The sequence below is a fragment of the Chroicocephalus ridibundus genome, chromosome 10 (genome assembly GCF_963924245.1).
Source record: "Chroicocephalus ridibundus chromosome 10, bChrRid1.1, whole genome shotgun sequence".
In the NCBI taxonomy this organism is placed as follows: Eukaryota; Metazoa; Chordata; class Aves; order Charadriiformes; family Laridae; genus Chroicocephalus; species Chroicocephalus ridibundus.
This window is the reverse complement of record NC_086293.1, coordinates 23,073,849-23,090,791: the sequence shown is the minus strand read 5'-3', so window position 1 is coordinate 23,090,791 and position 16,943 is coordinate 23,073,849. Positions and strand designations below refer to the sequence as shown.

General features: G+C 38.3%; 1 protein-coding gene across 3 annotated transcripts in view; it reads right to left on the bottom strand.

Annotated features, from left to right (window-relative positions):
* IL17RD (interleukin 17 receptor D) overlaps positions 1–16,943 on the bottom strand; it is a 71,779-nt gene that overhangs the window by 44,247 nt on the left and 10,589 nt on the right. For 2 of the 3 annotated variants that reach the window (XM_063347914.1, XM_063347915.1), the window contains exon 1: positions 5,674–5,837. The exons of the other annotated variant lie outside the window; for it this stretch is intronic. In XM_063347914.1, the coding sequence (XP_063203984.1) occupies positions 5,674–5,799 (126 nt within the window). In that variant the 5' untranslated portion in view covers positions 5,800–5,837. Of the gene's footprint in view, positions 1–5,673; positions 5,838–16,943 lie in introns of those variants that run through there. 3 annotated transcript variants of the gene reach the window in all.

The following is a 16,943-nucleotide window of genomic DNA, read 5'->3' as shown; positions in this document are numbered from 1 at the left end:
TTGTACTTCCCTCTGTTCCTCAATACTTATTGCCTACACAGTTTGACTCACTTCCAAAAATTACAACTGCTTGTTTTATACCAGTACACCCATTTGATAAGGGGCACCTTCTCCAACCCATGGAGGCCACCGATACTTCTTTATAAACCCAGAAATGACATCTTCGATATGGTCTTGAAAGTACAATTTATTAAGTAAAATAGGTTCAAGCACCTTAAAATAATCATTTATACCCTGGCTCGACTGGCAGAATTTTGGATAATCAAAGGGATACCGTCTGTGTCTCTGTTAAATAAACACTGCAGTAAAACTACAGAAATTAGTCTATCCATAAGCCTAAAATTAAGTACCTAATATGTACTGATCTAGCCATAGTTCCTTATTTTAGGTTACTGTAATTCGCACTTCCATAAAATAATTTTTTGTAATTAATATAGGGAGAAGGATATAACAAATAAACATCCATGTATTTGATATAACTTTTGTTTGTTTTTCTAGGTGTGATGTATTTATGCATAATGTTCATTTTTAAATGTAAAAACAACACATGGTCTAGAAACATCAGCATTACCCTAAAGTTTCAGGAAAAAAATGGATTTCAAATACACTCCATTAGAGTGGTAGCAGTATATATAAAACCAAAGCAATATACTCAGTTCTCCACTAATACTTCACACTCCTCTTATCTTGCTTACTTCTAAAAAACATGCTAAATTTACGGGTAAAATTCAGCCTTTAAGCAGAATTAAGCAGGCAAGTTCACATCAAAGCTTTGTTTCATCATCTTCAGGCTGATCTGTTGGAAAAGACAGCTGGTCCTCATTAAACACCCTTTAAATGTTGCAGTTTTAATTAAGTAACATCTATGTTATATTAACATTACCAAATAATTAACTAAAGAAAAGCTAGTATCGTCTAATCATGACTGCTTAACATCTTTTCACCAGTGGACTATAAAGTATTAATCTATTAAAGCAGAACTTGTTCTTAAGTAAGTGTCTCAAGATTTTAAATTAACAAGTCTGACACAGTAGTTACTACACTTCTACTTACTCAAAAGCAGATTTTGGGGGGGAAGTAAGGCAAGGAGTGGAGTTCAACATCTAAACTAAAGGGCATGATCTAGAAAGGAAATCAATCAAATCTGTAACAGTCCTAAGAGATTTCAGATAATAGAAACCTTGTTAAATCAACAGCTTATGAATTAGCATCCTATTCCGATTTCCCAATTTCACACAAACATACAAGGAAATATACATTTTTGTTGTTAATACAGAAAAATAGCTTCAATTACATACGCAGGTTTATGTTTCTACAATTTTGCTCTCTAGCTTGTCTGGTTGAATGCTCATATGCTGAAAACACAGCATTTAAGCTGTATAGCCTCATAGCTTCTGAAGAAAGATTCATCTGCTTATTTAAACACTAACATACTTAGGCTACTTTGTGCGTTTTTAAATTAACTTAAATAGATAGATGGTCATCAACACTTTTTGACACTGGACTAAAAATGGGGTCACATACTCCGCTACCTTACTTGATAAATTAAACTCAAAAAAAACCCCAAAACAAACCCTGGAGTGATCTTGAAGCCAAATTCGAAGCTAAACAAAAGTACTACAGATGCCTACCTGCATGACTGACCATGCTTGCAAAGCCTTGCTCTCGACATGTTGCATTATGTCTCATCAGAGACACGCACTAAGCTTTAAATGACACATCTAATCAATTCTAAAATGCTATCACATTGTTCTATACGCCAGTGGAGAGTAATCTATTGATTCTAAAAATTAAAAAAAAAAAAAATAAATAGGATGGCATCTGGTCTGCAGAGCTTTCAACTAACTCTGGAACCGTCTATAGATTAAAGAACCCCTGATGGCAAACATTAACACCTTCCACCATGCTTCAGCTCAGGTCTGTCTTCTGCCCAATACCCCTTAAAAATTTTGAATACTCTCCATGAGAAAATATGATTTTTAACTGTTGGAAAATAACAAGAAACAAAGGGAGGAATTTAAACTCCAGTAAATTATTTCTTACCATTTTACAAGGTATTCTTCCTCTTAAACAAAGTTCCCAAGACATATATTTAGCTGGGAAAATTACTTCAGTATGACTTAGCTCTGTGCTTAGAAAAATCCTAGCTGTGGAGAAGAATGAGTGTGTGTTGGGAGGGATGCTTGAGGAGATAAATGTAGGGACACAGCAGCACGAGCCTAAAGAATAATGAGACAGGCAGAGCTCCTGATAGTGGAATGGTAGGAAATGGGGATCTTCACAGTCTTTGCTATGAAAGAGAAAAGGAGATTGAAAGCTTCTTAAATAAAGAGCATAGAAGATGACACAGGGAGAGTTTCAGGGGAGAACGCACGGGAACAGAGACCCCTAGTATGTCTGATAAGCTTTGCTTAGCAGAGCAAAGGAAGGTACAACTCCCTGCTAACAAGAGGGAAAGAAAAAAAAAAAAAAAGGTTTGCTAAAATGCTGTATTATTTGTTTTTTCTCATCATACAGCCTCATTAAATTTAAGCTTTATACTGCACACGGTTCAGTGCCAGGAACTTCAGAGGAATTAAACATATGAAAAAAATTACTCATGTGTGTAGTCCCATTAGAATCTACAAAACAACTTGAGAATAAAGTTGCTCATGTGTTTAACACTGAATAAATGAATCTGAAATATATTCAAATCATCTTCAGAGCACAAGCCTGTCTTCCCTGTACACCTCGTGGCTTGTTTATAGGATGAAATAAATTCAGAGACTACTTTTCCAGAATAGCTCCCCATGTGGACATACTTATTCTAGATCAAAAGAGGCCCTTCCCTGATTTATTTTTTCTGGATAAAGGTATGCATATGATGTAGTAAGACCATCCATATGGAAAGCTATTTTGCAATACTATTCTGCTTTAAGCAAACGTTCTACCTTAATCTGAAATAACATTAAGTGTAGGAATACATTAAAATTTTTGTTAAACATCAATGAAAGAAATCCTAGACTTAGCAAAGTCAATCCAAATTCTAAAATCCTGGATCCACTGAAATCACTGGTTAATTCTTAGCAACAGTAATGTCAAGTTCCTCGTCCTGATGTTAACTGCTTTCCTGCTGCAGACATATGTTGAGCTTGCAAGACGAATGCCGAAGTATTACAGGCATATATTTTGCGATGTAAATTGTAAAAAAAAAAAAAAAAAAAAAGCACACATCTAAACGGTTTATGTTTTGAAAACATTAGCTATTAAGAATAGTTTCAGGAGCTATGAATCAAAACACCAAATACTTCCTCATCACACTCTTTTAAAGATACTCCAGTAACATGCTTTCACAAAGTCAAGCTTTTACTGCCGCAAAATATTGAGGAAACTTAAAACTATATTTTGTAGAGTGAAAAGAAAATGAGCATTCCTTGTATAAATTTACCAAGATGGAATGCAGATTTTCAAAAACAACACTCAAACAATAAAAGAAGATTCATGAGAGGTGGGAAGGGCACCACACTTTCACAGTTTTAGCAGAGGAAAATATCCAACACGTGTTTATCTAAATATACATACAAACACCCAGGTATCTACATTTTATTTCTCCTTAACCAACTATTAAACGTTAACTGACGTTTTTCTACATTGTTTATTCATGCCATTGAGAATTACCTCAATTCAACTGCTTCATTTAATGCACACTAGACATTTTTACTTCTCTATATAGAATGTCAAGATTTATTCATGCCCTTAACATACATTAATTAGACACTACTTATAAATAACCTGCAATAAGAATATCTATTTGAATAGGACACAATTACTTCAGGGCTTGTGTCTTTTCAATCAGTCAGTGTCCCTGCAGTGTTTAGAGTGGCAGAGGGGAAGCGGCCTGTGGTTAAACAGAGGAAATACCAAGGAATTTTAATAGAGCAAATAGTCTCTCTACTTCCTACAGGGTACTACTTCAAAGGCAGCTCTGCTCCAGAGCAGACAATGTGTTAGAGGGGCCATCAGTCATTTAATAGTATGTCAAGTCTACTCAAAACTTACATGCAGACCAAGATAAATACCACATAACTGAGACAATGGGTACCATCCTGCAGTCATTACTCTAATACACGCTGCCCTGCCTGGATTCTGCAGGCAATGATAACCAATATTGGTATTACAAAACCAGACTATAAAATTATAACTAAACAATCAGACAAGATATCTAATAAATTGGATAGGGAAGTCTGAACTTGAAGATGAAAATATAATGAAAACAGAAACTAGTACAAATATTTAATAAGCTAAAATGTTGCGTTTGTTGTGAGCAATAAAGACAAAGGGGAGTTTATGTTATTCGGAAAGAGTGTAATTTTTACTGATCTAAAAGCCAGTCAAAATAATTAAAAGAATTATATTGTGGTACATTCAAGTTTAATACACACAATGACATTAATTATGTAAGTAAAAATAAATCCACTACAAACTGCATCTGAATATTTCTATAAACGTACAAATACACTAATCAAGAGTTATTACTTTTAATAGTGTTCATTTACTTAATAGCTGATGCAAAACTTGACAGAAATATACACTGTGATCGCTATGAGCATGTGGAGAATCCTGCCTACGTCTGGTGAAACATACAATAGACACAGGGAGCCAAAACATTTTATTCCTAATTGTCAGTTAAAAAGACCTAGTAGAGGAATTTAAACCTTCAACAGTTCCATTTAACACACAAGATTTAGGTCTCAAGCTTTATTCGTGTTTGAAGTTTGTTTTTCCACACTCTTCTTTTACACATTTTCCAACCTTTTCGCCTTTCTACACTATGCCCTACAAACTTCTGAACCGTGTGTTGCAGTAACGTTCTCAAAAGATCTGATCTGAAACCAAGAAAATCCTTAGTGACAGTCTAACAAAAAGGAAAAGCAATGAAAGTCAGTTGTGTTCCCGCCGGTGTTCCTGGATCACCACGCTTCAACTGCGTTTGTAACCAGACGTCAGGAGAAAGGAAAAAACCAAACCAAACCACACAACTCAAAAGTTTTTTATAAGCATCAAAAAAGAAAAAGCAACCAAGAAAAGTCCGACGGCTAAATGCACCAGAAACAGGAACAAAAGGCAAAGCCCAGTAACGCAACGTTTTATCACCTTCCTCCCCCCTTCCCCCTCCCGTAAATTTCCTACATCCTCTGTATAATGACCAGGCCTGAAGCTAAGACCCCGAGCCGGCCTCGCATCATTAAAATAACAAAGCCCAAGTGACGGCTTTTATCCTCCCGGCAGCGCAGGTCGCGCTCAGGAAGGGCAGCTCGCCGGCGGTGAGAGACCTGTTGAGTGACTTCTTCACACTCGCTGCTCACAAGATGCCTCCCTCCCCCGGGCGAGGAACCAGCAACTACCCCTCTCCCGGGAAATGCCACCCTCTCTCCCGCCCGCAAATTCGCCACCAGATGCGGCACCGCAGCCTCACGAGCCGCAGAAACCACGTCCCCCCCCCCGCCCGCTGCCAGACCGCCCGGGGAAGCGCCCGTCCCACCTGTGCCGCCCGCCCGCGGGCCAGGGCCCCGCACCCGCGGCTGGGAACCCCCCGCCGTCCCCCCTGAAAGGCTGCAGCCCGCAGGAAAGCCCCGCTCCCCGCACACGCCCGCCGGCCAGGGCAACCCAGCCGCGGCGCCGCGCTCTACTCACCCTCCCTCCGCAAGCATCGGCCGCTGCCCCCCCCCTCCTGCCGCCGGCTCCTCCGGCCAGCTGCCGGCCGCCGAAAGAGGCGACGAGCGCCAAGAGGAGGGAGCCGAGCTTCAGCCCAGGTGCCATGGTCTGCAGCGAGCCCGGCGGCTCCGGGGGCGGAGGGGCTGCCGCCGCCGCTGTGTGCATGCGCGCCGGGGGCGGGGGGCGGGCGGGGGCTCGGCCGGGCCCGGGCCGCGGAGGGGAGGGGAAGGGAGGGGAGGGGGGGACACACACTGTGCGGCGGGGACGGGCAGGCTGTGGGGGCAGCGGCAACAATGGAAGGGGGGTGACAGCGCCGAGCCTCCTGCAAACGCTTGGCAAGATCAGGGCCACAGGCCAAAAATCAATCAGGCGTCTCTAACCATTAAAGCGCAACGCACGAAACATTAGGGCAGGCGAGGCGGGGGAGTACGCTATCGCAGCAACAGGAGTTGGAGGTAGCAATGAATACTTCACCCTTCTTCCACTGGAGTCTCTACAGTTACGTGCTACATCCAAAACTTTTTTCTTTAAAAGAAAATAAATCACATTTCTAATAAATCCCAAATGCAAGCTGCTCTGATATATCCGTGAATTGTGCCAATTGCAAGCCCCTTGCCCAAAATTCTCAAAATCGTGTAAGAGACAGAAGCCCGAGGCCCTTCCAAAGCACAGAACTGCATTATCTGTGCTATTGATGCATTAGCCTACAGCGATTTTAATATAAACAAAGATACAGAATGAACAGTGACATTTCCTAGCTAGCAGAATAACTGAAGAACTCCCAGCTACCGCTGATTACACTGGCGGCACCCAGAAAGCAGCAAAATGATTGGTCTTATTTACTAAGACCACCAGCTTCTTAGCACAAAGCAAAGATGCCATCAGACAAAATCACTGTTGGTGCCCCCTTCCCAAGAGTTTAGCTTCAGCTAATAACAAAATTACACATCTGAAAAAAAAATAATCCTCATACTGCCACCATGTCAAACTTACTAACAGGAATGAACTGAGAGAATATAGAAGTATTTCATTGCTTTGTAAGCCTTTAGAATCATTTCCACCAAAATCTTTTGTGGAAAAGGGTAGGGGAGAGGTGGGAATCAAATGACAGCAGTTAACGCTTTTAGCTAGATTCTCCGAAATGCTGCTAGCTAGTGGAAGGGTAGAAGTGGCTGTGGGGACTCTGCTTTTCTCTAGACAATTTTGTCCTTTTCACAACAGTCTCTTGTTTCCAAATAGCACAGAACACATAACATCCAAAAGTCACGGGTATCAATATCATGCATTCTACAGCTGGTTTTGGTTGCCACTCTACCTTCTTGCTTAAAGCTGAAAAACAATTTTTTTTTTCCTTCCCTCGAGCAGCTGTTCCCAGATGGAGGGGACAGTGAGAAATCAGTTCCTGCAAAAACATGAAAACTCATGTAATGAAAAGTTCTGATAATATGGTTAAACATTCCCTACTGAATTTTTCTATCGCTCAGCAAAAATTCCTTCTTAGACTTGGAAGTTGTATGCTCCATCCATACTTCATATTTCTAGCACTGAAATCTCTCCCAAGAGAGACTGATCTTGACTGCAAAAGGAGTTATGAAAACAGCTCACTTTTGGGACAGAAAACACACATCATGCTTGTAGAAGTATTTAGCTAAGTCAGACAATCACGACTATCGCAATATCACGCCTCTGCTATAGATAAACACCAGCTGCCGTTAGGAAATGAGGATGAGCTATGGTGAACCACGCAGACAGTATGCTAACAGATCAGCAGCATCTCAGAAACCTCTTACAGGTCTGGAATCACAAAGTATCATCTCACTCTCCACAAAAGCACAAATAAGATCCCAGAAAAGAAAACCTGCAAGAGGAGGGTCTTCTGGAACTTCATCTGGCACATGCTGGAAGACAGAAAACCAGATCTTTTGAAAATAACTACTTACACTAAAAGTGTCCCACTTACACACGGCTGGTTTACCTACGGAATGAATATCTCACATCAAAAGGAGGAAGAAAGATCTTCTGATATCAAACCTTAAGAACAAAATTAGAAAGTGTGAAATGGATGTGGACGCTCCCAGCAAGGACATGAACATTCCCACCAGTGTCAAGGGTCCCAAAAATTCTATTCTGATGGAATCTTTATATTATAGCATCGCATAGTTTCAAAAGATCTGGCTAAGCTCAAGTGAAAGATTATCAACTGGTAAGACAGTATCCCCACGCCATAAAACTGAATTGAAGTTTGAATCAAATCTATCAATTGTTATGAATACTTACCTTGTTGAAGGCAACTTTTAAATCATTAGGCCTTGAGAAATGTGACAAAACATCATGGAAAAGCACTGAGTTCAGAAAGTAAAAATCTGTATTACTAGTCCCATTTTATAGATGGGGGAACATAAGCAGAGAGTCATAAAGATGCCTGCTTTTATGTCTTGCACACATGCTCGAGGCTAAACCAATAATTAGATTTGGAGTCAGGAAAGACTCTGCCCCCAGGAGGACAGGAAAAGACCCCTGGGTGTAGTGTTTTTTGTTTTTAATTTGCTGCTTTCTATGGACACAGACTCTGCTTCCTAAGGTCATCCAGACATTACCAGTGGGTGCTTAAAATAGTGTAGGCCACGGAGCCCGGATTCAGCCTCCAGAACAATTCCAGCCAACCGTCTGCTTCTATCTCACGAGTGGCAAAGAGCACAGCACGCTGTCCTGGCAGCCAGCTGCCTCCTACTGTGTCCAAACATTTATTGGCACTCCTGGAATAGCTGCTGCTGTGTCCAGATGGGACTTGAAAGTGGAATTAGATGCAAGAATTCTGCTTTGACACTGGCAGCCACCACTTCTACATCCAGACGCTTTACAAGTCCTGAAATTGAGCCTCCAGTCCTTAATGCTCAATAAGGTAGACGTTAGAGAATCCCTTGTAGTGTACTGGCAGGAATATTTCTCTCCTGCTCACTTTTTACATCACACTGTCATGCGTGAGCTTTTTTCTTAAAAGTCTCAAGTCTATCTTCAAGTACTCGGGGATGTTTTGAGGCTTGTAGAGTTCAGAGAGTAGGGAGTGAATGGTCTTGTGACCTTTCTGGGTGACCTAATGTCTTCTACAGGAAATTGCACTTAATGACCAAGGAAGTATCAATCCTGTATTCCTAAAGGCTCAAGTCAGCATCAGATGTAAGTTATGGTGAAAAGGAACTGACTGAAATAAACCAAACAGTCATTATATGAAAATTATCCCTGATCACCATCAAAATAACAATTTATCGGTGATCCATGGATGCAAATCTTCATATAACGTTACCACTCCCCAGACCTCACAGTTCTCTGTATTGTGTACAGGCCGACTTCTTCTGCTGGCTCAGAATGCTTGCAGTCAAATGTCAGCTCTCTGTATTTCTGTTTAGTTTTGCATCTGTTTATTCATATCAATATAATAAAGGAACAGACAGCTTGGTCCTCTGAGATGATCCAACTCTACTGATGTGCCACCAAATACACTCCTCCCTGCTCCAAAAGCATGCTGAAGTGACTTTCTCTGTGGCCACATGTCATTTTGGAGAAAAGAGAGAGCAGGGCAGGACTGCATCTTTCAGCGGTAGTCTTCTGTTACACTGGATTAGGAGTAATACGAAACCGCACTTTTAGAGAAAAGTATATTTGTGATGCAAAGAAAATTAAAAATTGCATGGAAGAGTCATTTTTCAATAAAAATGCTGTAGAATTAGAAATATTCCAAAACAACAACTGTATCCCTGAAGTTATGTATGACTTATTCTTTAGCAATAATTGAATCATTTTTAATGTTCAATTTCAAAATATCTTTCTGCAATATAAGCATTTCATCTCAATCAACTATTAAAAATGCAAATCAAGATGCCCACAATGCAGCTTGAATAAATGCTAGAGAAGTTAATAAAGTAACATTTTTACAAGAGTTTCTCAATTTTACTTCTACTCTCAACCCTTTCTTTTTACAGCACAATACTTTCCATCCAGACAGCCTGTCATTTTCCTTCTGCAGAGAAATATAGGGGAGGAGGGTAGGGTGGGGGGAACAATCCTAACCTGATTTAACAGTCTCTTCTGAAATTCAACAGCATCCTGTGGCGCTGTCTGCAAAATTAATCCTAGCACACTAAGGGATCCCTCACTGAGCATAACCTGCCTTAAACCCTGTCCCATTTAACTGAGGGAGAGCTATTTGCTCAAGCACCTCAGGATGACATCACTTGTTATTTGAGGCAAGAAGCTAAGGGTAATTAAGGCTGAAGAAAATGTTTTGAAGATCTTTGTAATTAAAATGCATAGAGACACTAGTAACAGATAGTGTTACAGAACAATAGGAACGTGGCTAGAAGTATTTTTAAAGAATAATCTTACTCCTGTGTAACAATGTGGAAGACTGGGAAGCACTTTGTCAATAGCACCTCATGCTACTCCCACAAAGGGAAATATACAAAGAAAAGGAAATACCAAAGCTGGAAATTGCAATCTTTGTTTATATGATAGACACACGACAATGTTTCAGAGAAGAATTTTAAAGCATTTTATAGCAGATTCACAAGAGAATCCACAGCAATTCTACAAGACTGGGTTTAAAAAAAAAAAAAAGAGGAAGGGCCCTGTTAGGAATGACAATCATTGCTGACAGCCTTACCTCTCAAACAAACAAACAAACTCGAGGTTCCCTCTATCTACAATCTGGCACATTCTTTTAAAACAAAAATTTGAAGCAGTCAGATGTCAAGATTGAGTAAAAGAAAGAGCAAGCGAAAGATGCAGGTAAGAATAGACTGATCAAACACAAGGAACAAGATTTGTTAATACGAACATAGAAAGTTAATGCATATTAATATAAGTTACAATAGATAATTATTATTTGTTTCTAATTAGATTATAATAGTAACAATCACAGAAAACACCACTCCTACTACACTGTAATTTGTGATAAAACTTATTGCCCAAGACCATATGTTTGCAGAGGAAGAAGAGACAGATTGGATCAGTTTTCTCATTTAAACAAGAATGTCTATAAGAAAAGGAGGTTTTCCATGTCACTGACTCATGTTTCAAGAAAATATCTAGCCGTAGCCAACTGCATTCTAAGGGCAATGCTGATGCCTCATTAGAATGCTTCCCTATGACTTCCTTTCTCTGTCAAAATTAATTAGAGCAATTTGCAATTATATTGTCAGATAGTCACATCCTGTAGCACAGAATAAGATGCTGTTCCAGCTCTGAAGTGAGAGAATTGCATTTCACTGTATGCCTCATATCCAAATATCTATCTGGTAACTTACAAATATTTGAATTAAGATAGAAACTAAAGCAGATACCATCACATTTTTTGATATTTTACCCTGACTGAACACATTGAAATGCAAGACAAACTGGTAAGAAATGCCCAGTTTTCAAACAGCACAAAGTCATTTCTTTTCTTTCTAATGTGATAAAACACTGATAAATGAAAAGTCTGGTGGTAATAAGCTTTGTCTGGTGGTAGGAAGTGTTCCCACATGGCAAACCTTTGCATTATCAACATCGTATTTATTATCAAAGAATTATATGAGTAGATATTGTACCAGAAATCATTCTAAGTTTTACACTATAAGGGGAGGGTTTTTTTTTTTTAGAATTACTGGCTGCTTTGTCAAGTGCTTTCTGACATGTAAAAAAATTCTGCTACCATAAACTGACTATGGTGGGCAGTCTTATAAACATGTGCTCAATGAAAGCAGCCTAAATTAATCCAGAGGCAAGATTTTAAAAGGTTGGATGCCCAAAATTGAATTCTTAAGGTCATAGCTAATTATTAATAAGTGTTCAGACTACCAAAAATATTAAGGACCCACCAATTCTCATTAGGTTCAGTTTAATATTGACCACTCAGAACCTTTGAAGATCAGGCCTAACATCACATATTTGTATGCACGTACAATACAAATTTGGTCACAAAGTTTGTACAACAGTTAAAATAGGTCATCACCTGCTGGCATTCTGTCTACCCACAGCCTAACTCATGTCTGCAGATTTTACTCAAAAGTTAATTTCAGAACATGTAGGACTGTAATTATAAAATCTAGCCACAAGAGGGCAAAAGCAGACCAGCATTTTTATGGGCATTTCAAATACAGACCATTATAACCCTCAAGATTTATGAATTTAAAGTCTGATTTAGTATGAAAAAGCAAGGTGTTTAAGATGCAGCTAATATATAGCCAACAATCTTTAATGGAGAATATTTGATCTGCTATCTTCTTTATTTCCCTAATATGACATCATTCATAGAAACTGAATCCCAAGGTATTTTGCAGTAGTACTATGATGGATGCAATACAATTCTAAATATTAAAAAAGTGTGAAATCTATCACTAAAATATATATATTCATTTTCATTTAATATATAAAACATAATTTGTTTATACATAGACAAGATTGCCTTAGAATCTAGAAATTGTGGACAGGCTCTTACCACCTTGAGAATAGTAAAATGACATGGACTGGTAAAACAAAAATTTGGTGTTAAAATAGCAAGAAAGGATTAGAAAAAAGAAGTTACAATAATTAAGTTGGTGCAAGGTTACAGATTAATTTTTTTTAAAGGTCACTGAGTTAAGGAATTTGAAATGCATGCTTGCATATGTAACTTAAAAGTGGCGCATTCCCAAAATTTTATAATGGTTAATTACAAGACTAATAATGTAGATAACTTTTAATGAAGGGAACTTCATTAACTAATGAAGGGAACCAGCTAGCTTTTGTCCTTTTTGCTCCAAATTGCACAAGGAAAAGAGCGATGCATTGGGTTCTCTAACGTTACAGTGGCAAAGGAAAACCTGGTTTAGGAGCTAGGAAAAACAAAACGTTGGACTGTAAATCTAAAAAGAAGGGATACGTATTTCCCTCCTAATCCAGGTATGGTATCATATTAGGTTGCTCAGGGAAGTTGTGGCTGCCCCATCCCTGGAGGTGTCCAAGGCCAGGCTGGATGGGGCTTTGAGCAGCCTGGTCTAGTGGGAGGTGTCCCTGCCCAGGGCAGGGGGGTGGAACTAGATGATCTTTAAGGTCCCTTCCAACCCAAACTATTCCACGATTGTATGATTTACAGACCACACATACAGATCCTTGCAACATCCCAACCAGAAGACCGTGCTTGAAAATTGATGTCAAAAGCATTACTTGTGCCCTGTTTGAATTAACAGATACTCTGTTTGCTAAAGGCACTACACTTTAAACCAACTGATTTACAACATGGATCAAAACACAAAAAATCTATTATTTCACTGCTTTTTTGTTCTTCTTTGCATTTTTTATTTTTCTTTTTTTTTTATTAAGGCACAGGCAACGCACCTCTTGTTCCATCACTCAAATACCAGCACCATATCCCATTCATATGATCAAATATAAAACATACATGGTGGTATGAAATTCAGCAGCAATTATACAGCTACATCAAAGCCTGTATAATCCCTAAGCATTTTTGATCATGTTCTTACCACATTGCTAATAAACCGCATCCTGCAAAAACAGGTATTAGAAGAAAATTAACTTATTGCTTCTTCTAAACTCAACAAATATCAGATTAGTTTTCTATTTTGCTAGTCAAGCTAAGAGAGCAGAACTGCAATGCTAATGCTGTGCCACGCTAACACAGCGCTTCACAGTTTCTGAGATTCTCCTGATTTGGTCTAAGACAATACTGCTGGCCCACACCAATATCACCTTTGGCTGCCCAAAACAGAAAGACTGGTCTTCCACATTTTCTTTCTACCCTTTCCCCCTCATGTCATGCAAGTCAAGGGACTATTCCCCCACCACAGAATTTAGAACTGATGGCTCCTCAACAGCCCTAGATTCCTCTTCCTCACTAACAATCCTGTTTGCCCATTATGACCCCACAAGCATCCTTTGTAATGCAATCAGATGGGTCCCTTCCCTGCCCCCAAGATGCTCAACAGCCCCAGCTCCCCCTCACATAATAATCATTACTACTTGTCTTTTTCCTGTTCCATTATCAAATAAGTGTATGAGATATTCTAAATAGCGCTAATAAAAGTAACAGAATAGGATTCTGGGTCAAGACTAATTCATGAGACAAGTAACCGGACATGAAATAATAATTTAGGTCAATCACCATTATTCAAAAGTATTTTTGAAATTAAAATACCTTATATTTCTCACCCAATTATGTAATATTAAGTCCTTTAAAATGAAAGGACAGAGAGCTTCAACCTAACAACCGATAACGAAACTAAGACAATCCAAAGAATAATAAGAAAGTTATTTTACAACCAATTTCTAAAAAGCTTTGATTCTATAATTACTAGTTAACCCCGAGAGTTATCTCAGCTGTTTAAAATTAGCTTAATTTTAAGGTGTTTGCAAATGATTTTACACTACTTTTGTGGAAGTCTTTTGTTAAATCCAGTTATATAAATGCTGGATGATTTTTAAAGCCACATTTCCTTTTAATAATGTTATGAACACAGCATTAATCTTCTTACGTACAACTATAAATAGTCCTAGGTTTTGCTGCTTTAGAAGTATTTTCAATACAAAACATTGAACAACTGCAGAAATGTAGATGTACACACACACACCAGGAAAATGATAACATACCATTTGCTATTGTGCTAGCTTGCTATTTGTAAGCATAGACTTGATAAACTAAATAATTGCAAATTCAAAATTTTAAATGACAGTTTAATGAATGGTGTTCTCAATCTGGGCTTTCAATGATAACATTGGTAATTTAAAGACTAAATTTCAATCTATGCTTTTATATATATTGCAGTAATAATATCACAATGGAACTTTGGAAGCATTTGCTCTTTGGCATCAATTAATTTGCATTTGCTTTTAGACCATGAGCATAGTTCATCTTTTTTTGGGCAGCACTGGGCATTGCTGAAGTTTGTGGTTAGAAAAAAAAAATTAAGATAGAGACACTAATTAAGAGAAGACTATCAATTTAAAACAAACAATTATGCAACCCAGCATCCTGATTAGGGTCACAGGCACTGGGCCCATTTCAGGAAAGCACTACTAGAATGTTTAAGTGCCATTACAGCCAATGACAGAAGTCCATTATCAACCTGACCCTACCCTAAATTGTAGCTGTTGATGGATGTTGACATAACAGCTTGCCAATATTAAGAGGGAGAAGTCTTACAACTAGCCAGGTGTTTTGCTAGGACAGTTTTTCGCCATCCTAGTAAATTTATCAGTTTATCACAAGGCCAAACGATCACTGGAGCCAATGCAAGGCAATGTGGCTGGAAGTAATGGAGGCCGTGGCTTCACAAAGCTTAAGTCAAGAGCAGGAACCAAGAAGACTGAGACTTTTCTGATCACAGCTCTGAGGGGCAGACAGACAAACAGAAACACTACAAGGCAAAGTATGCAAAACTGGAGCAGGACCAGACTTCAGCATGCATGGTGGCCTCCCCTGACATAGTCTCATCCACTGTTGTTATTTGGACTGGCTGTGCCTAGACAGGTAACACAGCGTATTACATGTATTCCCAAGGTAGTCCAGAAAACCGCCTATTATCACAAGAACAATATTAGAAAATCCTGTGAAGTTCAGGCTAATTTATTTTTTTCTTTAGATGGAAAAAAATTAATCTGTATTTAAGAAAGTGATGGCCACAATTTAAACCCATGCTGGTCAAAATAGGCATAAATGTAAAGTTAGAGGTTCTCCTTTAACTTGTTGATGCATTTCCTTTAGGAAGAACAAGCTAAGCCAAGATGAAGCAAATAATGCAATTATGCTATTAAACTTTTTGCCCCTCAGGAGTACGTGTGACACTCTTAGTACCTTACACCAATCATCCTTCTGGTAACATTTGCTAATTGAGAGCTGGATACCAGGACTGGGGCTATTATTATTCTGCTACTATTCTACTCCTTCTCTTTAATTGCTTTGTCAGACTTCCGTCACTTGAGACAAGTTCCATTATAAGAGACATTAGGTGTATTTAGGTATTTGCCAGATAATAGAGTAAGGTTCTTAGGCATCAATCTGTACAGATTAGTCTAATCTGTTGCTGCTGGAAACCTCGTTTCCAGCAGTAAAGTAGACAATAGTTTCAAATTACCTGCAATACGGTTAAGCTATGGGCAATATATGTTTTGAGGTGAGAAGAAAAACAAAATAGAACTCATGCATTCCCAATATTGTCTTTACCTTTACCAGATCAGGTAGGTATCTGAATTGAGATTCCAATTTCTCTAAAAACTATTCCTCATGGATTTGGCTCCATTTAAATTGCTTTAATTGTGAATGTTCTCTTAAGTATTTCTGAATGCAGGATACAACAGAAGTTCAGTTAGTAATGTTACTTCCTGAATCCAACAAAGCATGAATAATTAACATTACAATATTGGATAAAAGTTTGTTCTTTTCACACTAAAATAGGATTTCCAGGAGCAAAGTCAAAAAAAACCTAAAGATTTTAGGGGTTCTATGAAAATTAAGGCAATGAGCCCATGAAGTTAAAGACACAAAATGGCAAATACCTGTAGTCTGGTTCTAAAGCAATGCAGGTTTTCAGTTATTTTTTCAGAAAATATAGAAATGGTTTTTATTTAAATTCTAATATCAGAACCTATCATCCAAAATAACAACTAAAGACTGAAGTCAGATCATCCTTCCCTTTAGCTTTTCCTAATATGAGACTACATAAAATTAAGGTTTTTCTATCACCCCCTTTTTTCTCAAACTTATCTTTCATTCTACAGGACAGCAGATATGGACACAAGCATCAAGAAAGGAAGAGCAATACTTGTTTTTTCATGATATAACAAGTACAATGTTATCTCATAAAATCCTAAACTAACTGCATTTTGCAATACTTTGCAAACATTCAGCAAAGCTATGTTAAATCATCCATTATAACACCTGAAATGTATAGAGATATCCTAAGAAAGAACAAAAATTGAAGGAAAAGCAGAGCATGTTAGAAGAGGTAGAGGAATCAGAAAACGTCTGGATGCAGTAGAGACAGGCCTTTAAAATTTTAATACCTACCTCTTTTAGACACTGCACTACATTGAAAGTAACATGCCAGAAAAAAAACTAAACTGTTATCATTTTATCATTATTAAACCATAAAGTGCAAGTCAAGAACCATCTAACTGTATTTGCACTACTAAAACACAAGAAGAATCTATGGATTTCCACCCACCCCCTTATTGGTATTTACATTTAGCCTATATTAATAATAATATGCTGATTTCTA